The sequence below is a fragment of the Choristoneura fumiferana genome, chromosome Z (genome assembly GCF_025370935.1).
Source record: "Choristoneura fumiferana chromosome Z, NRCan_CFum_1, whole genome shotgun sequence".
NCBI lineage: Eukaryota > Metazoa > Arthropoda > Insecta > Lepidoptera > Tortricidae > Choristoneura > Choristoneura fumiferana.
This window is the reverse complement of record NC_133472.1, coordinates 20,439,880-20,460,437: the sequence shown is the minus strand read 5'-3', so window position 1 is coordinate 20,460,437 and position 20,558 is coordinate 20,439,880. Positions and strand designations below refer to the sequence as shown.

The 20,558-nt window shown below is 37.5% G+C and overlaps 2 protein-coding genes across 2 annotated transcripts; one reads left to right on the top strand and one right to left on the bottom strand.

The window, feature by feature from the left end:
• Positions 1-2,340: 2,340 nt before the first annotated feature.
• Positions 2,341-2,765, bottom strand: LOC141431151 (NADH dehydrogenase [ubiquinone] 1 alpha subcomplex subunit 3-like). The gene has a single exon (XM_074092189.1). It carries the CDS (start codon positions 2,633-2,635, stop codon positions 2,408-2,410), a length of 228 nt encoding a protein of 75 aa, XP_073948290.1. The 5' UTR covers positions 2,636-2,765; the 3' UTR covers positions 2,341-2,407.
• A 2,536-nt stretch (positions 2,766-5,301) lies between these two features.
• On the top strand, positions 5,302-17,577 carry Got1 (Glutamate oxaloacetate transaminase 1). Its single transcript, XM_074092125.1, has 10 exons — positions 5,302-5,566; positions 6,180-6,287; positions 9,467-9,540; positions 9,652-9,760; positions 10,144-10,361; positions 12,637-12,787; positions 13,471-13,636; positions 14,223-14,294; positions 15,419-15,634; positions 17,398-17,577. Exons 1-10 carry the CDS (start codon positions 5,455-5,457, stop codon positions 17,417-17,419), a joined length of 1,248 nt encoding a protein of 415 aa, XP_073948226.1. The 5' UTR covers positions 5,302-5,454; the 3' UTR covers positions 17,420-17,577.
• The last annotated feature ends 2,981 nt before the right edge of the window (positions 17,578-20,558 follow it).

Below are 20,558 nucleotides of genomic sequence, written 5' to 3'. Positions count from 1 at the left end.
TAACTGTCTGTCTGTCTCTGTCTGTCTATCTGTTACGCTTTCACGCAAAAACCGCTGAACCGATTTGGATGAAATTGGTACGAGATAGAATAGACCATGGAAAGAACATAGGCTATCTTTTATCGCGAAAAAAGAGCTTTAAGGGGTTGAACTAGGGGGTGAAAGTTTATATGGTGGAAGTTCGTCGCTGTTGAAATAAAACCATGAAACTTGGCATTTAGGCACTTAATAGAAATAAGTCGGTATGTGTTTTCAGCTTTTTTGAAAATTCGACCTGTGAGGCGGATGAAATAGGGGATGAGCTCATATGGAAGGTCGTCATTATCGAAGATATCCATGTTTCTTTATGAAACTTGGTATTTGGGCACGTGATAGAGATAAATAATTGTTCGAGCGTTTTTTTTTAATTCTTTTTCTTCTAAAACCGGTTAAATCGACTCGAACTCGCGCGTCAAGGGTTCCGTGCATAGGTATTTATGAATATCAAGTGTTAGCAGAGCCAAGCTCATAAGCAAAATGTACGCAATGTGGGGTCATTTTACATGGCTTATTAACATAAACAGTCAGAACTTGAAAAATTATGATTTTCAGATTTTTCTTACTTATTTTGCTATAAAGGGAATAAAATTTTGGCTATAAGACTTCTTTTACAAAATTCAAGTTCTAGGACAGCCGAAAGTACCCTAAATAATTTGAGTTTTAGGGTTTTAATTTAACTCGATAAATACTCCGACGTTTACGGGTAAAGGTCTTGACAGACAGACGGACGGAGGACAGCAAAGAAATCCTATAAGAGTTCCAATTTTTCCTTTTGAGGTACGGAACCTAAAATACAATTTTTCCGGATTTTTTCAAATTTCGTCATTTTTTCATACTACTTGAAATATGGGATGAAAGTTCGTAAAAAGGAATTCCAAAAAATTCTATATATAGAAATATTGTGTAGCAATGCTTAGTAAGAATGCCGTTTAATTAAATCTACCTCCTAACTTACAATAAGGAGAAGATTCAAGAGCTCACTATAAAGAATTAGTCCTTTTGTGTTGCAGGGTAGAATACTTTGTTTTACCAAATGGAAAAAAAAAAAAATAGTTTAATATAAAGCATGTATTAAATAGTTATTTTCAGTAAAGCCGTAGAAGTTTCTATGTGCTATTATTTGGCAGAATAGGTACCCTAAATAAATTAAATACTTTCCAAAGTTACTATTCCACGCGGACGAAGTCGCGGGCAAAAGCTAGTTTTGTAATAAATGTTAACATCACTGGAGCTATAGAAACGCAGATAATCGCGAAAAACCTGACTTTTTTGACATTTCACCTTGAATAACTTACCTATGATGCGGACACAAGATTATGTGACTTTTGAGACAACATTTAGGACACCAAAATGAAGCTGTATACAAGTTTCCAGCTTATTATTTCTCATTCCGAGATTGACCCCTTCTCATTCCTTAATTGACAGAATCAGTATGGTAATGTAGTATCACGTATGACAATGCATGTACAGTAAATAAAAGAACAGTGAGCAAGAAAAGCTGGTATTAAAAATAAAAGTTATGAACAAAAACTTATATAATAATAATTATAAAATGCTGTACAAAGCAATTTGAGCACTGTGAAATATACAAAGCTAAAATTCACAGACACTAACATTTTAATATGATTGTATTTTTATTATGTGGTTTCATAACTAATGACTAATACAAAATTTTTTGGTTACCTCGTCACTAGTTTATCAACCATTCATTATTACCAAATACTGATGTGCCAAAGGAAATTTTCCAAAATTGTGGAATATTTCATATAATAAAATTTCGGAAACTTCTCACAATTTTCTGTGGGGATTGCAACTTTCCGTTTCTTAAATTTAAATTTTCTATGTTGTGAAAATTATTGGAAACAACTTTTTGGAAACTTTCTGCAACTTGCACATCAGTACCTACTACCAAATTACCAATGACTCCTGACAGTAGCAAAGTGTGTTTTAACCAGTTTTTATATTTTAAATTGCGTTTTTGCACTCCTTAAACAGACATATACAAAACACAGTGAACCAAACATTTAGAAAAATAAAAATCAGTTTAAAAGGCAAATTTTATCCATCTGTAATGTTTGAAACTGTGTCTCAATTGCCAAATTGTTGACAGCAGTTAGTTTAGTTAGATTAGTCATTACATTATGTCAGTAAGGCTTACCATGGTAGTCAAGTGACATAATAGGAATAACAAACAAGTAGTCCGATGCGTAAAGTAGTTTCGAAATCTTTTGAGAACGTACAATTTCGCTCTGTAACTTCTATTTAGCTTCCAACTGTAATAACAGCGATTAAAACACAATATTTAAAAGAACACAAGTTTATTACATAATTGAAACTAGTCCTTTGCTACAACTCGAAAAAACACCAATCATTCCTTGCGAATTAATTTAGCTTTGGGGTCGTCGGGCCTCATCACTACATAGGTCATCTTGTATCTTCTATTATCACCATCGTTTTTCACGTAATTATAACAGCCGATGGTGGCCAAACCCATGCCTACAAACGCTACCCCAGTGGAAGCTAATACTTCGGGAATTTCATTCCATCCCTGTTGAAGGAGTTGGCCGAGGGAGCGTCTTGAAGCAGCAGCAGCCATGAGTGATTTAACTTCAAATTTACCTTAATTTACGTAAATTTGAGACCCAAATTGCGATACTCGCTTTCCAACTAATTTCGTTCGACGACGGAAACCAAACCAACCATAGATTATTACGGGTGACACACTTTTCCGGCCCGGATAACACCGACATGGAAATACCGGCCCTGCATGGCTACTACGAAACTAAAAATTCGAAGTTCGTATCGTACTGTCCCTCTCGCTCTTTAAATAGTATGTGTCAGAGGGACCGCACGACACGAACTTTGATTTTCGAGCTTCGTAGTAGCCCTGCTGTTTTTTGTGGGGTGACACTCTTTCCCTGCCCGGATAATACCGGGATGGAAATACCATTCCTGTTTTTCGTGTACACGCCCATAGATGCTCCTGTCAGTTTCTATGGGCGTGTGCGTGTACACAAAAAATAGGGCTGGTATTTCCATGTCGGTGTTATTCGGGCCGGGAAAGATTGCCAAGGTTTCCTTTGGTTTCACCCGATAATACAAAGAGATATATTATTTGACGTTTGTGAGACGTATTTTTCGCTTCGTACATTTTGTGTGTGACCACGGTATCAAAAGGCATGTGTATAGGCACGTATAGGAGTGTTTGTTTTGAGCATGCTTATTGCTAACGAATGTAAACAGTCCATGAGCATGCTCATGAGCATGCTAGTAACGAGCATCTGTAACAGTGCCTTTACACATGCTCGTTGCCACTAATGAGGATGCTCATGGACTGAAGCAAACGCGTTCACACTTGTTGTTACCTTTCCCCCTTTCACCCCTGTCTCGAGCATGCCACTAATAAGCATGTTCGATAGTAGCATGTCTTGTTCACACATGCTAGGTAGCATTTGCTCGATAGTAGCATGCTCTCTTGCTACTAACGAGCATGTGTAACAGTGGTCTAACAGTAGCTTTACTTTGAGCATTTGTGCCTTTTGACCGAAGCTTTTGACACGTTTTGGTTTCTGGTAGTCTCCGGTGCGGTGGTAAAATGTATGAGCGTGCCGAATAAATAACAACGGTACTTTTGAATGATTCAATAAATGCTCGGTGGACTTCCGCACGAAAAATGATTGATACTGGCTAACAGAACCAAACTATACTTACTAGACACTGGCAAAATTGTCCTCCAAAGGACAGCGCCAAATTTAAAAAAAAAACCTATACTTATATTTGAATTCGAAACGACAGCGTCAAAACATTCTTATTCAATTAAATACAACGATAAATTTGTATATTATGATATATAATACAAACAATTAGAGCAAAAATTTATTTCTAATAGTTGTGCATTTGCATCACCGAGAAATATTTACGAATAAAATGCCTGAACCTGCAGAAATTGGACACCAAGTCAGATTTGGTAAAAACTTAGTTGGCCTTTTTAAAAGAGGGTGTTGGGAAATACCGGAAATAATGTGCTCTTCAGTTGTGGCGTTGATAGGTATAGGTCTAGCCATATATGGTGTTAATAGATACATCAAGAATGATGGCGCTAACACAGAATTCAAAATGTTGTACACTGTTATGCGTCCAGGTGATCCAAGAGAATGCCATCTTAGAAATCCTGTTTTCTCTAAATATCAATGTTAAAAGTTATGTTGGAAGTGAGCGATTTGCTTAATGTAATAAATGAATAGTAACTTATTAAATTATCTTTTCTTTTAAAAAGTGCTTTGAGAATGCATTTTATCATGATTTTCCAGATTACAATATTACAATCATCACATTGACATCTATGTCGATGAGTCGTTGTTGTTTCTTTAAAAAAATATGGCTCTGTCCATCGGAGGACAATTTTGCCAGTGTCTAGTAGTTTTTGCCGTTGTACGGTAAAAAAATTCTAGAAAACGAAATATGAGAGGTGATGGTGGATGAACGATGACCAGCGAATTCATGTCGATGAGTCATTAGCACCAATATCTAACCCAACTGAACTCAACAAATATTTGATAGGTACGATTCAAACTGTCTCTATTTCTGGCAGAATATCTGCCGCGCCGCAGATATTAATGCAGGTGGCTGCACAGCCATCCAATAATAAGTATCCGCACAAAGTTGCATAACATCGTTATCTAATTTTTATAGCGCTGGTTCGATGTCCAGGTAAGGCAAGTTAAAAAAAAGTCATTCATTGTTCAACAATGAATTATGAATGACTTTTTTTTCGCTTGTCTTACCCGGGCATCGAACCAGCAGGGCTACTACGAAACCCTAAACTCGAAGTTCGTGTCGTGCGGTCCCTCTGACACTTATACTATTTAATACGAGAGCGAGAGGGACGGTATGACACGAACTTCAAGTTTCGAGTTTCGGAGTAGCCCTGCAGCGCTATAAAAATTAGATATCGCTGTTATGCAACTTTGTGCGGATACTTATTATTGGATGGCACTCCTACAGATCGGTTTCTTTTTAAAAATGAATGTTAAAAAAAAAAGTTTAAGGAAAATGAGCTAAGTATAGGATTTGAAGTAGTTTTTCCCAGGGCCCATCAATTTTTTCCATTGTACGCATTCATCAACTGCGACGCCATTATAAATAGTGACCACACTGCTGGCTTGTATGGACTATAAGTACTTAGCTTTTTCCAAAATGAGATTTAAAAAAAACCTGGCGTTTGTCGTTGTCGTATATGCACATGTCAACAACATGAATGACAATTGACGTCAATGACATTGGCTGAGCTAAGGTCAATTGATAAAAATTACACAATTTAAGCTGGAAGTTACTGATACTTGTTTCATAACTATTTTATCAAGCACTTAGTGGCTTTGGCTTCGCTTTAGCTAACATTATAAAGTTATTTAGAAAATGGGTTCCCGCTTCCAAGTTGTCGAACAGGGACCTCCGATCGAGGTGTTCCAAAAGAACAAGCTATTTCTTGAAGACACTTTTCAAAACAAGGTCAATTTGACTGTTGGCGGTGAGCATATACATTATGATACTTTTTATCTTAAATTAATTACTCTTACGTAATTGATAACTTTCTTCTAACCAGCAAGATTAAATGGATTATTTTTGCGCTGGTGGAAAGGCTTGGTGTCAGTTAATTTAACTCTAGCTAATATGTTCACGCGGTTCACGCCTGATTTCTATACACTAAATCACTTAATTATGTTGAACTGGCATTTACAATCTATTTATCTTATTTCAAAGGCCTTAAATTTGCATAAGCATTGCGAAAATCTGGATATCATTACAATTAGGAAATAAATTTAGATCAAAATAAGAGCCTTATTTTGTAATAATTAGTCCACTCTCATTACATATCAGGCATGTAGGCCATAATTAAAAAAATTGAGATTATCATGTCAATAAGCTAGTACCTGGGCGAAAAACTTGATAACAAGTGTTTTTCCAGAGATAAGACCAAGCTAGATTGATTTGTCATCCCTGAAAACCCCTACTTTCCAAATTTCATCGAAATGGTTGGAGCTGTTTCTGAGATCCCGAAATATATATATATATATTACATACATATTACATGTTATACTATCTATCTAATACCTTTAAATGAGCAATTGGTCCTTTTACAGCATACAGAGACGAGAATGGGAAACCATGGGTTCTGCCGGTGGTGCGCAAGGTGGAGAAGCAAATAGCAGCTGATGACACACTTCTGCATGAATATTTACCTGTTTTAGGTGAGCAGTCCTTACATTTTTTTAAAGGCTGAAAATAACTTCGGGGCCCAGGTATCATGAAAATTGCAAGTGTTTGAAACTGATTATGGTTGACTTTCTTGAATTGTACTTTTTTGAATTGTAGAACTTGTAATATTTGTGGTATAGGGCCCCCTGAAATATTGATTTCAAATCAAATATTGAAACATCTAGCTACCTGAGAATAGTTGTAGAATTCTTTATAAAAATGTAGTAATACATTATATCAAGACAATTTTTCGGTCTAAAATATTTTAAATATGCTCAAGGTCATCATAAGTAATATATATGTTATCAAGCCTTGAAAATATTTTGACAACTTTATGCCACATACTTTTAATGTATAGTGTATCATATGACACCTGACACATATCTATTTTAGTTCAAACATCCCCACTTTACCCTCCTATTTGAAGATATACAGCCTTATTCATAAAAAGTTAGAGCCTCCTTGAAGGCTCCTTGAAGGCCCGATGCTAAAAAACATGATTCATAAACGTCTGTTAGCGCTAATCAGTTGATCAAGGCTCTGCTAAAGTTAGAGGACCGTAGACCCTCCTTTATCTCTCTGCTAAGTCACAAAATGGCCGCCACAAGTTTGAACAGCTGATTTTGACTAGAGCAAAAAACCATAGGTACCGAAGATATTTATAGTGAAGGCAGGGCTACGCAGATTTAAAAAAAAAACAGGAAAATTTATTTTCAGGAATTTGTATTTAAAAATCCTCTAAATTAGCAACAATAAATTAACAATAAATATGAAAATAAAATAAGGATGATTAACATAATTATGGCTTTTTGCACAACATAAACATGCGGATCGGAAATGGCGGGAAAACAAACATCTCGCTTTTTATTTTTTTTCCTGGTAATTTGCTGTCACTGCTGTCAATTTTTTTTTTTAAATTATCGATTAGGCCATTTTTTGTCTTTGATTTGTCAAGGTGGCCAACATAACGCGTCTAATCCGTCTATCAGCAGCTCAACAACTAGCAGACTGCTAGCAAGCGTTTATGAATCATACTTCTTGATAACCATCTAACAAGCTTAATCAGTCTGCTAAGTAACAGACCGATCAAACCTCAATTAAGGATTTTTTATGAATAAGGCTGTTAATCTTTAGCCTATTAACAGTATGGTTTTTACCAATAAATTGTATCTACAACCTATACATACTCTTTTCTACAGTGTATAAAACTGATTCATTAGAGTTGTGCTAGGTGTATGCAGTCATAATTGGTGAACTGTTCATTGTTGTAATTAGTACTTCCTATGTTTAATTAGTGTGGTTCCAGCAGAATTATTGTGTTGTGGAATGAATAGTGATGAATGATGATGGATGGGTGAATATTCGAGTGTGTTGAGTGCTCCAATGAGGGCTATCGTTTTTTGTCTTTCTAGATGGCGCCACTGTTGCATGAGGTTTTTAAGTGTGGCTTTCAAAGTCTGTTATTACGGGCGTGAAATCAAAGTTTAGATTAAAATCATATTTAATACACCTTAAAACCGTACCATAAAAATATCGAACAACCACAGTGTTGCATAGTCCCGTTTTGTTCGGAAAAAAAAGGAGGTCAAAAGTTTCCGAAAGACAAAACTGTCTCAAAACACACAGACACTCATTGCCCCGTAACGCATAATTGCCATAATTAATTTCAGGTAATGCAAAATAATCACAAAATTATTTTAATTATAAATAAACTCACATAGCTCACTCAAAAACTATGAGATTTGACATTTCGGAGACCTCACGCTACACTAGCGCCTCTAGCGGCGAATTCATACGCGACAGCCCTCATTGAACCTCATTACCATCCCAAGATTATAACCTCAACGGAGGGACACGTTGTAACAACTTTGATCAAACTAGATTCAGCATTAGTACTACTTGTATCTTTTGTTTTCATAAATAGTTAAATTTTAGCATTATGTCTTTTATCTATATTTGATGAGAGGGTAATGACGAAAAAACAGTGAACACGTGCAATACGTACATACATACGTAATTATAAAGATACTTTATTCTTAAAGACTTGTTTTCATAATCAATGCAAACTAAACTGTTTTGTTCATTTATGGTGTTCTTATCATGGAATGAAATGATAAAGCTATTCATAGTCATTATGATGTGAAATGTCAAGGCATATTCAATAGCTTATCAATGTTATACCTAAAGACATTACGCCATTACCCATGGTCATCAACATTCGTTCACATAATTACATAACTTATTACCAAAAATATTACAACGCAAACCAAATAATAAAATTGTAAACGGCTATAAGCTAATGTGGTGTGGTGTACTCTCATTGTCGCTAATTTTATTATGACCAGCAAATATTAAATAACTATATTTTATGGATCTAGCATTCTAACTGTTGTCGATACATAGCACATAAGTAGGTACTTATGTCCCTTTGTGATCAACATACATAGATACGTGTAGCAAAGGAATGATACATGCATACTTCCTTCCTAAAACCAATTTACCATCTCTTTTGTATGCCACCAGCCCACCACTCGAGAAGTTTGTCGGCTGTTATGTTCTTTGCTCTGATAAGCACACCAAACACTGACTTTTAGGCACAAATGGGTTAAGATTTAAATATCACAGGTTTTGCAGGGCAAGGAGGGATAGATATGTCCTTCTTGTCCAATATGCAAATTACGAGTAAGATTATGGGTGAAACACACGAAACTTCCACAAGCAAAGATGAAGAATTCGAGAGAAAAAGAGAGAATGGTCAGAAGAAAGCCAAGCGATGATCGCTTACAATAGAGAGTCCTTAATGTTTTGCAAACGAGTAAGGACTTCTTCGGGTTAGGTTTTGGCGTGGCGGTAAACCAAATGCTCGTTTCTAACTAGTAAATGTGCGTGAAAATGATGGAATGCTCAAGTATACGATGAAGGCTTGTGTGCTACCGATGCGGTAACAGGTTGAGTAGAAGTTAGGTTTGTATATATGATAGACCGAAGGACAACGAAAAGGATTTTTTCTCTGTTCTGCTGGAAGGTTTTAAAAAAACATGCTTTAAATATTTACGAAAGCTTTCTCGAGACACTATTTGAAAACATTAAACGCAGCTACAATTTAGTAGGATTATAATTTGATATTATAATGAGATAGTTTAGTAAAGAATAAGTATGTTTTGTCTTGCAGGAATGGAACAGTTTTCTGCTGCGTCCGTGTCCATGCTGCTCGGCGAAGACAGTCCCGTCATAGCCAGCGGCCGCGTGAGTAAACTCAATCAGACTCATGCATTTAATAAGTGCGGTTAATTTGATGATTTTTTTTACTATCCTTAAAGTGAATTTGTGTCGCTTTACATAAGACTTGCTTGACAGGCTTTCGGTGTGCAAACCCTTTCCGGGACCGGCGGCCTGCGCGTGGGCGCCGAGTTCTTGAACAGACACCTCAAGTACAACACCTTCTACTACTCACAGCCGACGTGGGGTGAGTAATTTTTTGCGATTAAGACCTAACTTATTTTGATACCGATTGACTGTCATACGATTGGTTCTCATACGTTTTCTGACAATTTAAAGCTTGAACACACACAGAGAGCGGTGGCGAGCTAACATTGAAGAGGGCAGAATACCGCGCGGGAAATAAACGTGGCGCGGTATTCTGTGTGCCCTCTTTTAATTTGCCCGTATATCTATTATTAGTAAGAATAGCCTGTGATTATTATTATGCTATATTTATTTTTGAGGGTAAAATGAAGGAGTTGAAAAGTACTAGTAACTGGTGCTGGTTGTAAAATATTGAGGGGTGCCGGCGGATCCTATGGCCGGGAGAGTATAAAATTAGTGAGTAATAGTTGCTGGTTTATTTAGAGAACCATCACCTGGTATTCGTGCGTTCCGGATTCCCGAACGCGCGCGAGTACCGCTACTGGGACGCGAAGACGCGCGCCATCGACTTCGACGGGCTGATCGAGGACCTGCGCAGCGCGCCCGCCGACAGCGTCGTGCTGCTGCATGCCTGCGCGCACAACCCCACCGGCATCGACCCCACGCACGACCAGTGGGAGAAGATCGCAGACGTCATGGAGGTGCGTCACCCCCGCCACGTCTACTTCACTAAAAACCATAGAAGATATCAAGCATTTTGACCGTTTAAATTGCTATTCTAGCATCAAACAAGCGTAACCGGTCAAAGGTATGTGCTTGGCATCAAGCCGTTTTATTGTTACCGAAGTCTTAAAGATGATCCAACCGTACATACTGGACTAAAGCCGTGTCTCCGTCACACGCGCCTTAACCTTAATTAGCTCGCTTAATAAAAGGCGCCTACTTGCCTAGGCAACGTCCGAGCTACCGCAGAAACCAATGCTAATTTGCTTAACTAATTTGTAAACAAGATTCTAACCTAAAAGTTAATTCAAGTTAGCTTCATTAAAACAATCCAATGTTACATACAATTCCATTAAAATCTCACAAAATTATTAACATAAATCCTAACTATTTTCGCTATATGATATTCCAAAACGTTACCCCAACCCCGAAGCATTACACAAAAATAACTGCGCTGGCGTTTATGACAACAACAACGCCCACCCTTGCGATAAACTTGCCAAAAGCAAGTAATTGTCATGCAATAAATAGGTGCGTTGTTCTTATTTTGGTTTCGCTTATATGTATATAGGATTAACGTTAGCTTTTTTTCTCCTACAACGGGTCTGGTTATCCCGTAAAAGTGCAAAATTCCCGGATGACGACAAATTCTCAATAAAATTCACATGTCACAATGTTTATGACCAAACTCCTCTGAAACGGCTTGACCGATTTTTTTTTTTTTTTTGTGTGTATTCGCTAGGACGTAAACTATTTTTCATAATTCTACGCGAACAGAGACGCGGGCAACAGCTAGTAACTTCTAAATGCTTGACCTATTACTCTGGTTGCATTTGGAGATAGGTATACGGGACTGATTGACGTTATCAAAGAAAAACGAAAGGACCTTCATAATCTAGATGAACTAACATCAGCGAATAACATCAAATATAAAAAAAAAACTTTTTTTTCCACCGTCTAAAAGAAAACTACGCTTGCAGTCCCCTTATGTGCTTTGTACTTTAAATTGGAATCTATTTTGTTTAGCACGCAAGTCAATAAGATATTGAAGAATAAATAGTTTTGCTTACCTACCACTTATAGCAACCTATTTTCAAAGTTAAACACGTTCAACAAAATGTTTTCATCTTCAATGTAAAATAGTTTTAATCCGGTAAACAGATGGGTGAAGATTGGCCTTCTACATATCCTATTAGCTTGGTACTGTTTTGCAGTCGCTTGTGTATAATTTGTGCGTATGATCTCTTTACAATCTGATTTTAATGGTATAAAATAAAATTGAAACATGGCTTCATAGTGCAACTCTAATCGCCGGTCTTAAATATAATATTTTATTTACTAATCTACATTATCTATTACTAAGTGCCATAAAATTATTATCATTATTTGCTAACCATGTGGCTTCTGCCACATTGACATTAAAGGTCAATTCAGTAAACACTTTGTTATTGAAAATGAACAGGAAACTTTTTATGACTACATATATCATTACAATTTTCTAGCGGCGCATTCTCGAAAATAATGGCATTTTTGAAAGCGCTGATTATTAAGACAGACTAATAAAAATATCCTAACTTAGAAAAATTGAAAAACTCCACACATTGTCATTACATACAAAGTTCAATATCTCAAAAATGGCGAATAAAAAAATCGCATCAAAATTTGTTTGGGCGCTACGATGCCACAGACAGACACGCAAGCGAGCAAACTAAGGTCGCTCATTCCTACGTGCGTGTTCAACGCGTACACGCGCGCGCTACCAAAAATAAGCTTATAAGCGCGAATAAAACGAAAGTCTGTAACCGCCCTTACAACACCCCTCTTTTTGCGTCTGGGGTTAACCTCCTGCCGCCCAAGTCTAATTTTTGTTTTATCAACATGAAACTTAAGTCCCTTATGACAGAGTTTGATGTCAAATTACAATAAGACATATATATGTATAGGACACTGGGCGGCAGGAGGGTGTGGCTTAAAAATAAATTATTGACGAATTTGTATCTCAGAGATGCCCGCCGTCTAGGGTACCCGTGGTCTAACTAATTTGTCCCACCCGGAAATATTATATTTACATTTATTAATATAAATATTATATTTTAATACAAATATAGGTAGGTTATGGTTAGGTTAGTTAGGTAACTTCAGTTGCCCGAAGGCCGGAGCTCCGTGGAAAAGCAGGTGGACAAACTATAGTAGGACCACGGGTACGTCACGCGCCGTCTGGTAGCAGTGCTAAACACGAGCATGTGTTCTTAGGAGCGCAAGCTGTTCCCATTCTTCGACAGCGCGTACCAGGGCTTCGCGTCGGGCGACCTGGACAAGGACGCGTGGGCCGTGCGCTACTTCATCAAGCGCGGCTTTGAGCTCGTCTGCGCGCAGTCCTACGCCAAGAACTTCGGCCTCTACAGTGAGTCACCTATCCTTCCCCTTGGAATGAAATCAATGGCCTTTATAGTATAACGTAAACCTCTCGGAAATCTATTAAATAAACCTAATCTTGTCAATTAACTATAAACAATTACTTTGCTCACCGGCTGCTGGCCTAACCTAAGCCTAAGTAAACTAAGCCTGATTTAATAAAATTAACCTATTGTTATCTTATGTATATTCTTACCTTATCTGAAACTACATTTATGGATAGTTCTTCCAAGAGTTGGTGAAAACATATATTTATCGGAGACTTAAATATACAGCCAACCAAACCAACACAAAATTTATCGGCATGAGAGAATTGGGGCTGTTTGAATGGAGGCTTTTGTAAACTGTTGGCTGCACTTATGGGGCGCTCTGATTATGCAGGCGGGTTCATTCATAAATGAGTAAGCCCGCCAAACTTTTCAACTGCTTTATCGATTGCGTTACCAAAATCGAATATGAACCCAATTTTATTGCTACCTACTTCGCGACAGGTGTGTGTGTGTGACCGTCTTGGCAGCAACAAGCTATGTAACAAGGAAGCGCAAAATTAGCTTAACCCCTGTGCAATATCGCAACAAATTTAGACTGTCAATGATAAAGTACAAAAGGTCCATCTACTTTCGAACTTGACTATACAAATGAGATTGGTAGCATAACGTGCGTGTGTGTCAGACGAGCGCGTGGGCAACCTGACGGTGGTGACGTCGGACGCGGCGCTGGTGCCCGCGCTCAAGTCGCAGCTGACGTGGGTGGTGCGCTCCATCTACTCGAACCCGCCGGCGCACGGCGCGCGCGTCGTCGCCACCGTGCTCTCCGACAAGGCTCTCTTCGACCAATGGTAACATCAAACTTGCACAGTCGAACAAAATGATTCATGAAACATGGTGGAACCTTTTAATAATCAATTTCACTATGATTTTCTTGACAAAAGTACGATGTGAACATTACATTAATAGCACAAAGGGTACACTTTGGTACATGATTCAGTTTGTGCGACTGTACAAACAGAGATCGCAATTTTCGCGACACATTTGAGCGAATGACATTTCACATATCGACTTCAGCGGAGTCACGGAGTCACGGAGTCGAGGGCAACAGCTAGTCCTTATCCTTGCTAATATTATAAATGCTGTTAATTAAAATTAACAGGGCAATTTATTTTTGTATACAGAACGCAGCTTTTTTGAACGCTGCTATAGTAGAAGCGAGATGTCTATCGCCATCTCTCTCTCTCTCTCTCGCGATCAGACCCTCACGCAACGAGGCGTGGGGTGACACTCTTTCCCGGCCCGAATAATACCGACATGGAAATACCGACCCTGTTTTTTGTGCGGCGTGTGCAACAACTATACAAGCTTCTTTTAAAGATCCGCCTAATTATTGGAGTATTATAGTTCCCGTTTTGATAATTAATAATTTTACAGGAGAGAACACATTAAGACGATGTCTTCAAGAGTCATCCAAATGAGAGAAGCTTTGAGAGCCGAGCTGATAAAGTAAGTACGACAAAGTTTAACATATAATTTTATAGCCTAAGTATAGTGTCGCACTGCTGGGCATAATCTCTTCTTCCTTTCGCCATTCGTATCAGACAAGAGCCTGCTCCTGCCATTCGATTTTGTACGCGTCCAGTGGTTACCGGTTCGCTATAACCAAATGTCATAATACCAAGTTCCTAGTACGCCGCAATGTCAAAACAGATGTTACAAAATGTCTCAAATTTTAAATGACTTACCCCTACTTTTTAAAACATTGTATTCTTAACATTACTAGTTCAAATTAACTTGATACAAAAATGTCTTAAGATTAAAACGTACAATTCTCAAAATACCTAAAATTCACACTGAGATGCTATGGAAAAATGTCTAAATCTTGAAATCACTGTTTTTTTACAAATGTTATATAGCGATGAATAACTAAATTATTATCAACTTGAATTTCATCAATTTATCTTGTTATCTTTTTATCATAAATTTGATCGAAAATTTAATACCCAGTAAAAATGTTTGGTATTTTTGATTTTAGTAATTATGACACTAATGCATTTTCACCTTCAGTCTTATAATAAGTAATTCGATATTTGAAGGAGTTGTTCTTTTTACCAATTATATGTTTTGGATATCGGATGTAATGTGTAAAGGTAATTATGACATTCTGTTATACAGAAAATAAAACTATTTGAGATTTTTGACATTTTAGAACTAATCTGTTTTGACATTGCGACGTACTAAGAACATGGTATTATGATATTTGGTTTTAGCGAACCGGTAACGTCCAGTGCCCTATTTCACGAAGCTACAATTTACAAGCTTTGTTACTACCTACTTTGTGAATACCGCTTGTAGTAACTTGTAGCTTCGTGAAGTGGTCCACAGGTCATCCCGCATTCAACACCGCACCGTAAAAACACGTTCTTGCATTAATTTATTTTTATAGCGACTGTGGTATTGTAATACATATTCTGTGTCTATCTAATATTTCAAGTGTCAACTTAATACGGTTCATATACCGTACTAAGGATGATGATGTCCTCCCAGACGTATCCGTCGACCTTGTCAAGATGAGGTAGTCAGGTCTCTTACCTGGACGGAACCTGTTAAGCATAGTGGTGTGTGTTCAGGCTGGGCACGCCCGGGTCGTGGGAGCACATCGTGAAGCAGATCGGCCTGTTCTCGTTCACGGGGCTGACGGCGCGGCAGGTGGCGCACCTGATCCAAGAGTACCACATCTACCTGCTCAACTCGGGCCGCATCAACATCTGCGGCCTCAACCCCGGCAACGTGCAGTACGTGGCGCGCGCCATCCACGACGCCGTCACCAAGTTCCCCGCTCAGGAGTAAATACCTGCACTTTCCACTGCCGACCGTGTAGCGTTTAGTACTTGGCGAGGGCGCAGCCGAACTCTTGCAAAGGTTGCTTTCGTACTCTCCAATGTATACACTAAAATCTGTCTTGGTATATGCGTTTACTGGGCATGTACGTTAAAAATGATAATTCCCAAAGCGGATTCGACTCGACACCCTCACTTGTATTATATGCTCTAGGTTAACAACGTCTGCATTTCGCGACTGCACCTGTGACAACGCGTCAGTAACTCGATACACGCATTGTATAGCCAGCTGTCGTGATTTGCAAGAACAAATTAACGTTTAAATAGATGAAAGCTTGTAACCGGCATTTTAGTGCAATCTTAATATTAGGGTCCCGCAGAGGCAAGCTTCATAATAATATAGTGTAAGGTTTAGAAACGAAGTGTTCAACTAATTACAATTTAGTGTTATTGAAAATATACATAGCTTCAGAATAAACTTATTTTGTAATTGAATTTGCGAGGCCGAATCGCTGGAATAATTTTCTTGACATGGAAATTATCGACTACGAAATTGTAGTAAGTGTAGACATATGTTGCTTATTGTTATTAAAATTGATGATTTGATATTAAAATTATCCGAGCAATAATAGGATAAGTGATCTTTGTTTAGGCAAAGAGTAAATGTTATTTTTGTGGGTTAGTAAGTAATTCCATGATTTCATTTTGCATTTTGAAAAATATTTATTTTAATGTATGTTTAAACGATTTTATGTAACTATGAATTATGGTTTTCATATATTTCTGTATTTTTCTCAGCTTATTGCATTTTTGTTGATGACAAGCACTGTGAATGATCACTATCCCCAAGTGGATTATATCGGCGCCTTGTCTTTGTTTACTGGATGTTTCTTACTAATTGGTTACCTACTAGTCACTAAATACAAAGATAATACCGGTGCCGTGTTATCAATCAAGTAGTCTAATGATTTTATATTATAAATCCGTTGAGAAAAGCGCCTTGTTCATTCTGCTAACCAGTATTAAATGGCTTTTAATAGTGTGTGCGAAAAACAGATTTCCTGTTATGGTCGAAACATGCAATAGATGTAAGAGCTTAAGTTTTTTTTATAAATATTAATCCCGTCTAAACCGCTCAAAAATCATTGGAACTAAACTCGTTCTTACTTATGAGAAATAATATTAGTTAGGCAACCCGACAAACTTTTATCTCTATTAATAATTATTTCTAAAAATTGCATTTCATTTTTAAAATAGTACGAAACTACGCAGTCTAATTGGATTATAAAAGGTAGCGTATGATTACTGCAGCGGCACCCAAAATCAATTGAGTTTTCCGACGTGTATCGCAGCCGCATCGCACGCGGAAAGACGCGCCTGGACTTGCCTCAACCTAAAGCAAAGCCAACGCGACGAGATTGATTATGTCAAGAGACAGAAAAGGAGCGAGATAGTAATGACGTATCAGACAAAGATGAATAAAATTATTTATGTCAAGATACAGAAAAGGAGCGAGATAGTAATGACGTATCAGACAAAGATGAATAAAATTATATCTCGTCTCGTTGGCTTTGCTTTATAATCTGATATCACACAACAGGAAAGAAGTTAAACTTACTTCCTTCTATACTGTATAAGTACAGTAACCGAAGTGTATGCTTTTTGTAACACGTTTTATTTTTTATATTTGTCTTTATTGTTTTGTAAATGATGCATCCATTGTTTATTTGTCAATAAAATATGTTAAAATTAAACTTCTTTCTTTTCAGTGAACTAGTCGCAAAATTATAGCCGCTTATGACAACCACTGCAGAATGCGGATTGGTATGTTAAGGGTTTACGGTGGCGGTGTTATTAGTCTACCAAAACGAGAAATAGATACCAACTGTAAAAGTAGAAGCAGATAGAAATAACTAAAATAGTCGATACAAGTTAGTTGTCATATTCAAGCAAGTTTTCTATTTATACTACCTGTTGCCCGCGACTTCGTCTGTGAAGAATTCGTTTATCGCTATCACGGGAACTATGCAATTTTTCCCTCGTAGCAAAAAGTATCCTATGTGCTAATCCAGATAATAATAAATTATCTGTGTGCCTTTCATCATAATCCGTCAAACTGTTATGGCGTGATTTAGTGACGAACTTTTTAATTATAATACTCATAAATATTAGTAGGATTGTAAGGCTTGTCATTGTCATTTAACAGAGGTTACGAATTAGGGTTTTTTTTTGTATTATTATGAGGGAGGAAAACGAGCACGCGGGTCATCTGATGGGAATGATCACCGCTGCCCATGACTACAGTCACCAGCACCAATATGTGACAAACAAAGCGTGCATAAATATCTGATACGACTATATTTCCAGGGCCGGTAGGACGTGTCAGATATTTTTGCAGGTGACTGTACCATGGGCAGTAGGTACCATTTCTGACTATATACTAACCGGACCTCAGGATACTAACGCCAGCTAGCGATCCACCTGTCGCAAAAAGCCTATTCTAAAAGTAAAAATAAGTAAGTACTTTCTCGTAAAAGTAATAGATTCTTATTTTGGATGCAAAGAAACTAAACTTTTACATGCAGTGGGACAATAGTATTTTAGGCAACTGTATCGTAATAGGGGTCCTTAAAACACGAGTGTGGGTTTAATAGGGCCACATGAGTGTTTTAAGGCCTAATTACGTACAGTTGCATACAATATTTATTTTTTAGTTCTTTTTTATTTATTTCTATTAATTATTGTATATATTTTATTTGTTTATTTATAAATATTTTTTCCCATTGGCAATAAAAAAAAAGTTAGGTAAATATTCCATGATGAAAACTTATTATATTAGTATATAAGTACCTACGTGACACCAGAATTTTGGAATGACGCAATCGCAAATATTTGTTACTTTCTAATGAATTTTTACATAAAAATGACAATACAATATTTTATCTATATCTATATATGAAATCCTCTATCATGTGTTCAAGAACCATTGAGAATGACCTGCATTAACGAGAACTAGGTAGGTATGTCTGCCCCACGAGCTGCGCCCGCTGCGCGCGCGGCGACCTGCTGCTGCACGCTGTCGCGGCGACTGTGCTGTAATGATGTATGAAATCTCATTACGATACAGAAATCTGTACGTTACGATACAGACGTGTTCATAATAGAATCCAATGTCGTAATGCTGGTCAGTGCAGTGCTATGGTTTTTGAACGCATAATTGAGGATTTACTATATAAGTGTAGATAAAGATCTTAATGAACGTGGCAAAAAACGGAACTAACGCGGCTATCTTGCAAAACATCACTTTTTACAGTTCGCTATAGCACTTGAATATAAACCTAATATTAATATTTTTCTAAGGATTTCGTATTTTATACGGAATCTTCCAAGTTTAGGTATATTTTATACCTTAGGCTGCTTACTTCTCAAGCAAACTTAGCCGTTACAGTTTTCCTTGAAAGTTTGGTATACTTACTACCATCCTCAATTTTTTCAAATTTTTCCACCCACCAGTTTAGATTTTAGAGGGGGGGGACGCTCGATTTTCATGAAAATTTGCACTTAAAGTTGAATATTTCGCAAACAAATCACTGAATCGAAACCCCCACTTTACGTCTATGGGAGGCACACTAAAAAAATTTTTTTGAATTTTTTATTGTACTATTTTGTCGGCATAGTTTACATATATATTCGTGCAAAATTACAGCTTTCTAGCATTGATAGTCCCTGAGGAAAGCCGCGAACGGACGGACAGACAGACAGACATGGCGAAACTGTAAGGGGTTCCGTTTTTGCCATTTTGGCTCCGGAACCCTAATAAAATGAAGGTCACCCATCTTACCTACGAAAGAGCGGACAGTCAGTGAGTCATTTCATTTCTACTATTTAATGTTGTACTCGATGTGTACAGTCACCAGCATTTATATCTGCCACAGCGGAGCGTGCAAAAATATCTGACACGTCCTTCCGGCCCTAGAAATAGAGTCTTATCAGATATTTATGCACGCTTGTTGTGTCAGATATTGGTGCTGGTGACTGTACATGTCGATTCACAAGAGCTGGCACGAATGGATTGAATGAAAGTATCAGTGTGTCACCTATTTTGAATACACTTCCCACAAAATAATAATGAAATATCATGCATCTCTCATTTTCCTACAAAAATGTCTAAGTGACATTACTTTCATTTCGTTGAACCCATTCGTGCCAGCCCTTGTGAATCGATCTGTGCCCTACTTGAATGTAAATCGGTAACGCGGGCATAACATATTCATTGGTTACCGAACCAATCGCCACATCGTTAACGATTAATTAACAGTTTCCTTACATTCATTTCTTTACTCTTGTACTTCCAAAATGGAAAATTCTACCCGAATTTGATATGATCACGTATGATCCATGGAAATGGTCTAAAGCAATCAGGGATAAAACTGCGTTCATGATTAATATGTGATTCATTGGACACTATTGGACAGGAACTAGAAACTTATTCAAAGAGAGCCACTGAGTAGTGGATCGGCTTGAAATTTGGTACATACATGCAAAGAGCTCCGATTTCAGCAGCAGAAGTGGATGAACGGTTACGGTGCTCAACATGATCTACACACGACTCTACTGCCAAGGTAATAAGAGTGTGTCTAGATGGTTTTGAGCACCGTAACCGTTCATCCACTAACAAATGATTAAAACAATAACAAATTAACCTGAGTAAAAAGTTTATAATTTTATAAAAAAATGTTTTTGTAATGAAGCTCTTTTACACTTAAGACATTTATCACTTTAGTAAACGTTCATTCGGGTCGAGGGTCTGGAAAAAAGTGTAAAACACCTTTAATCGACTTCAGTTGAGTTGGTTTCTGAAATCAAAATAATAAATTTAGGTAATCCATCCATCCCAGCCTATATACGTCCCACTGCGGGGCATAGGCCT

Bases quoted from the DNA above. Each gene is read 5' to 3' on its own strand.
- LOC141431151 (XM_074092189.1), bottom strand. From the start codon at position 2,635: ATGGCTGCTGCTGCTTCAAGACGCTCCCTCGGCCAACTCCTTCAACAG.
- Got1 (XM_074092125.1), top strand. From the start codon at position 5,455: ATGGGTTCCCGCTTCCAAGTTGTCGAACAGGGACCTCCGATCGAGGTG. The intron at 9,541-9,651 runs GTGAGTAAACTC...CTTGCTTGACAG, and splicing joins CCGTCATAGCCAGCGGCCGC to GCTTTCGGTGTGCAAACCCT. The intron at 12,788-13,470 runs GTGAGTCACCTA...CGTGTGTGTCAG, and splicing joins CAAGAACTTCGGCCTCTACA to ACGAGCGCGTGGGCAACCTG.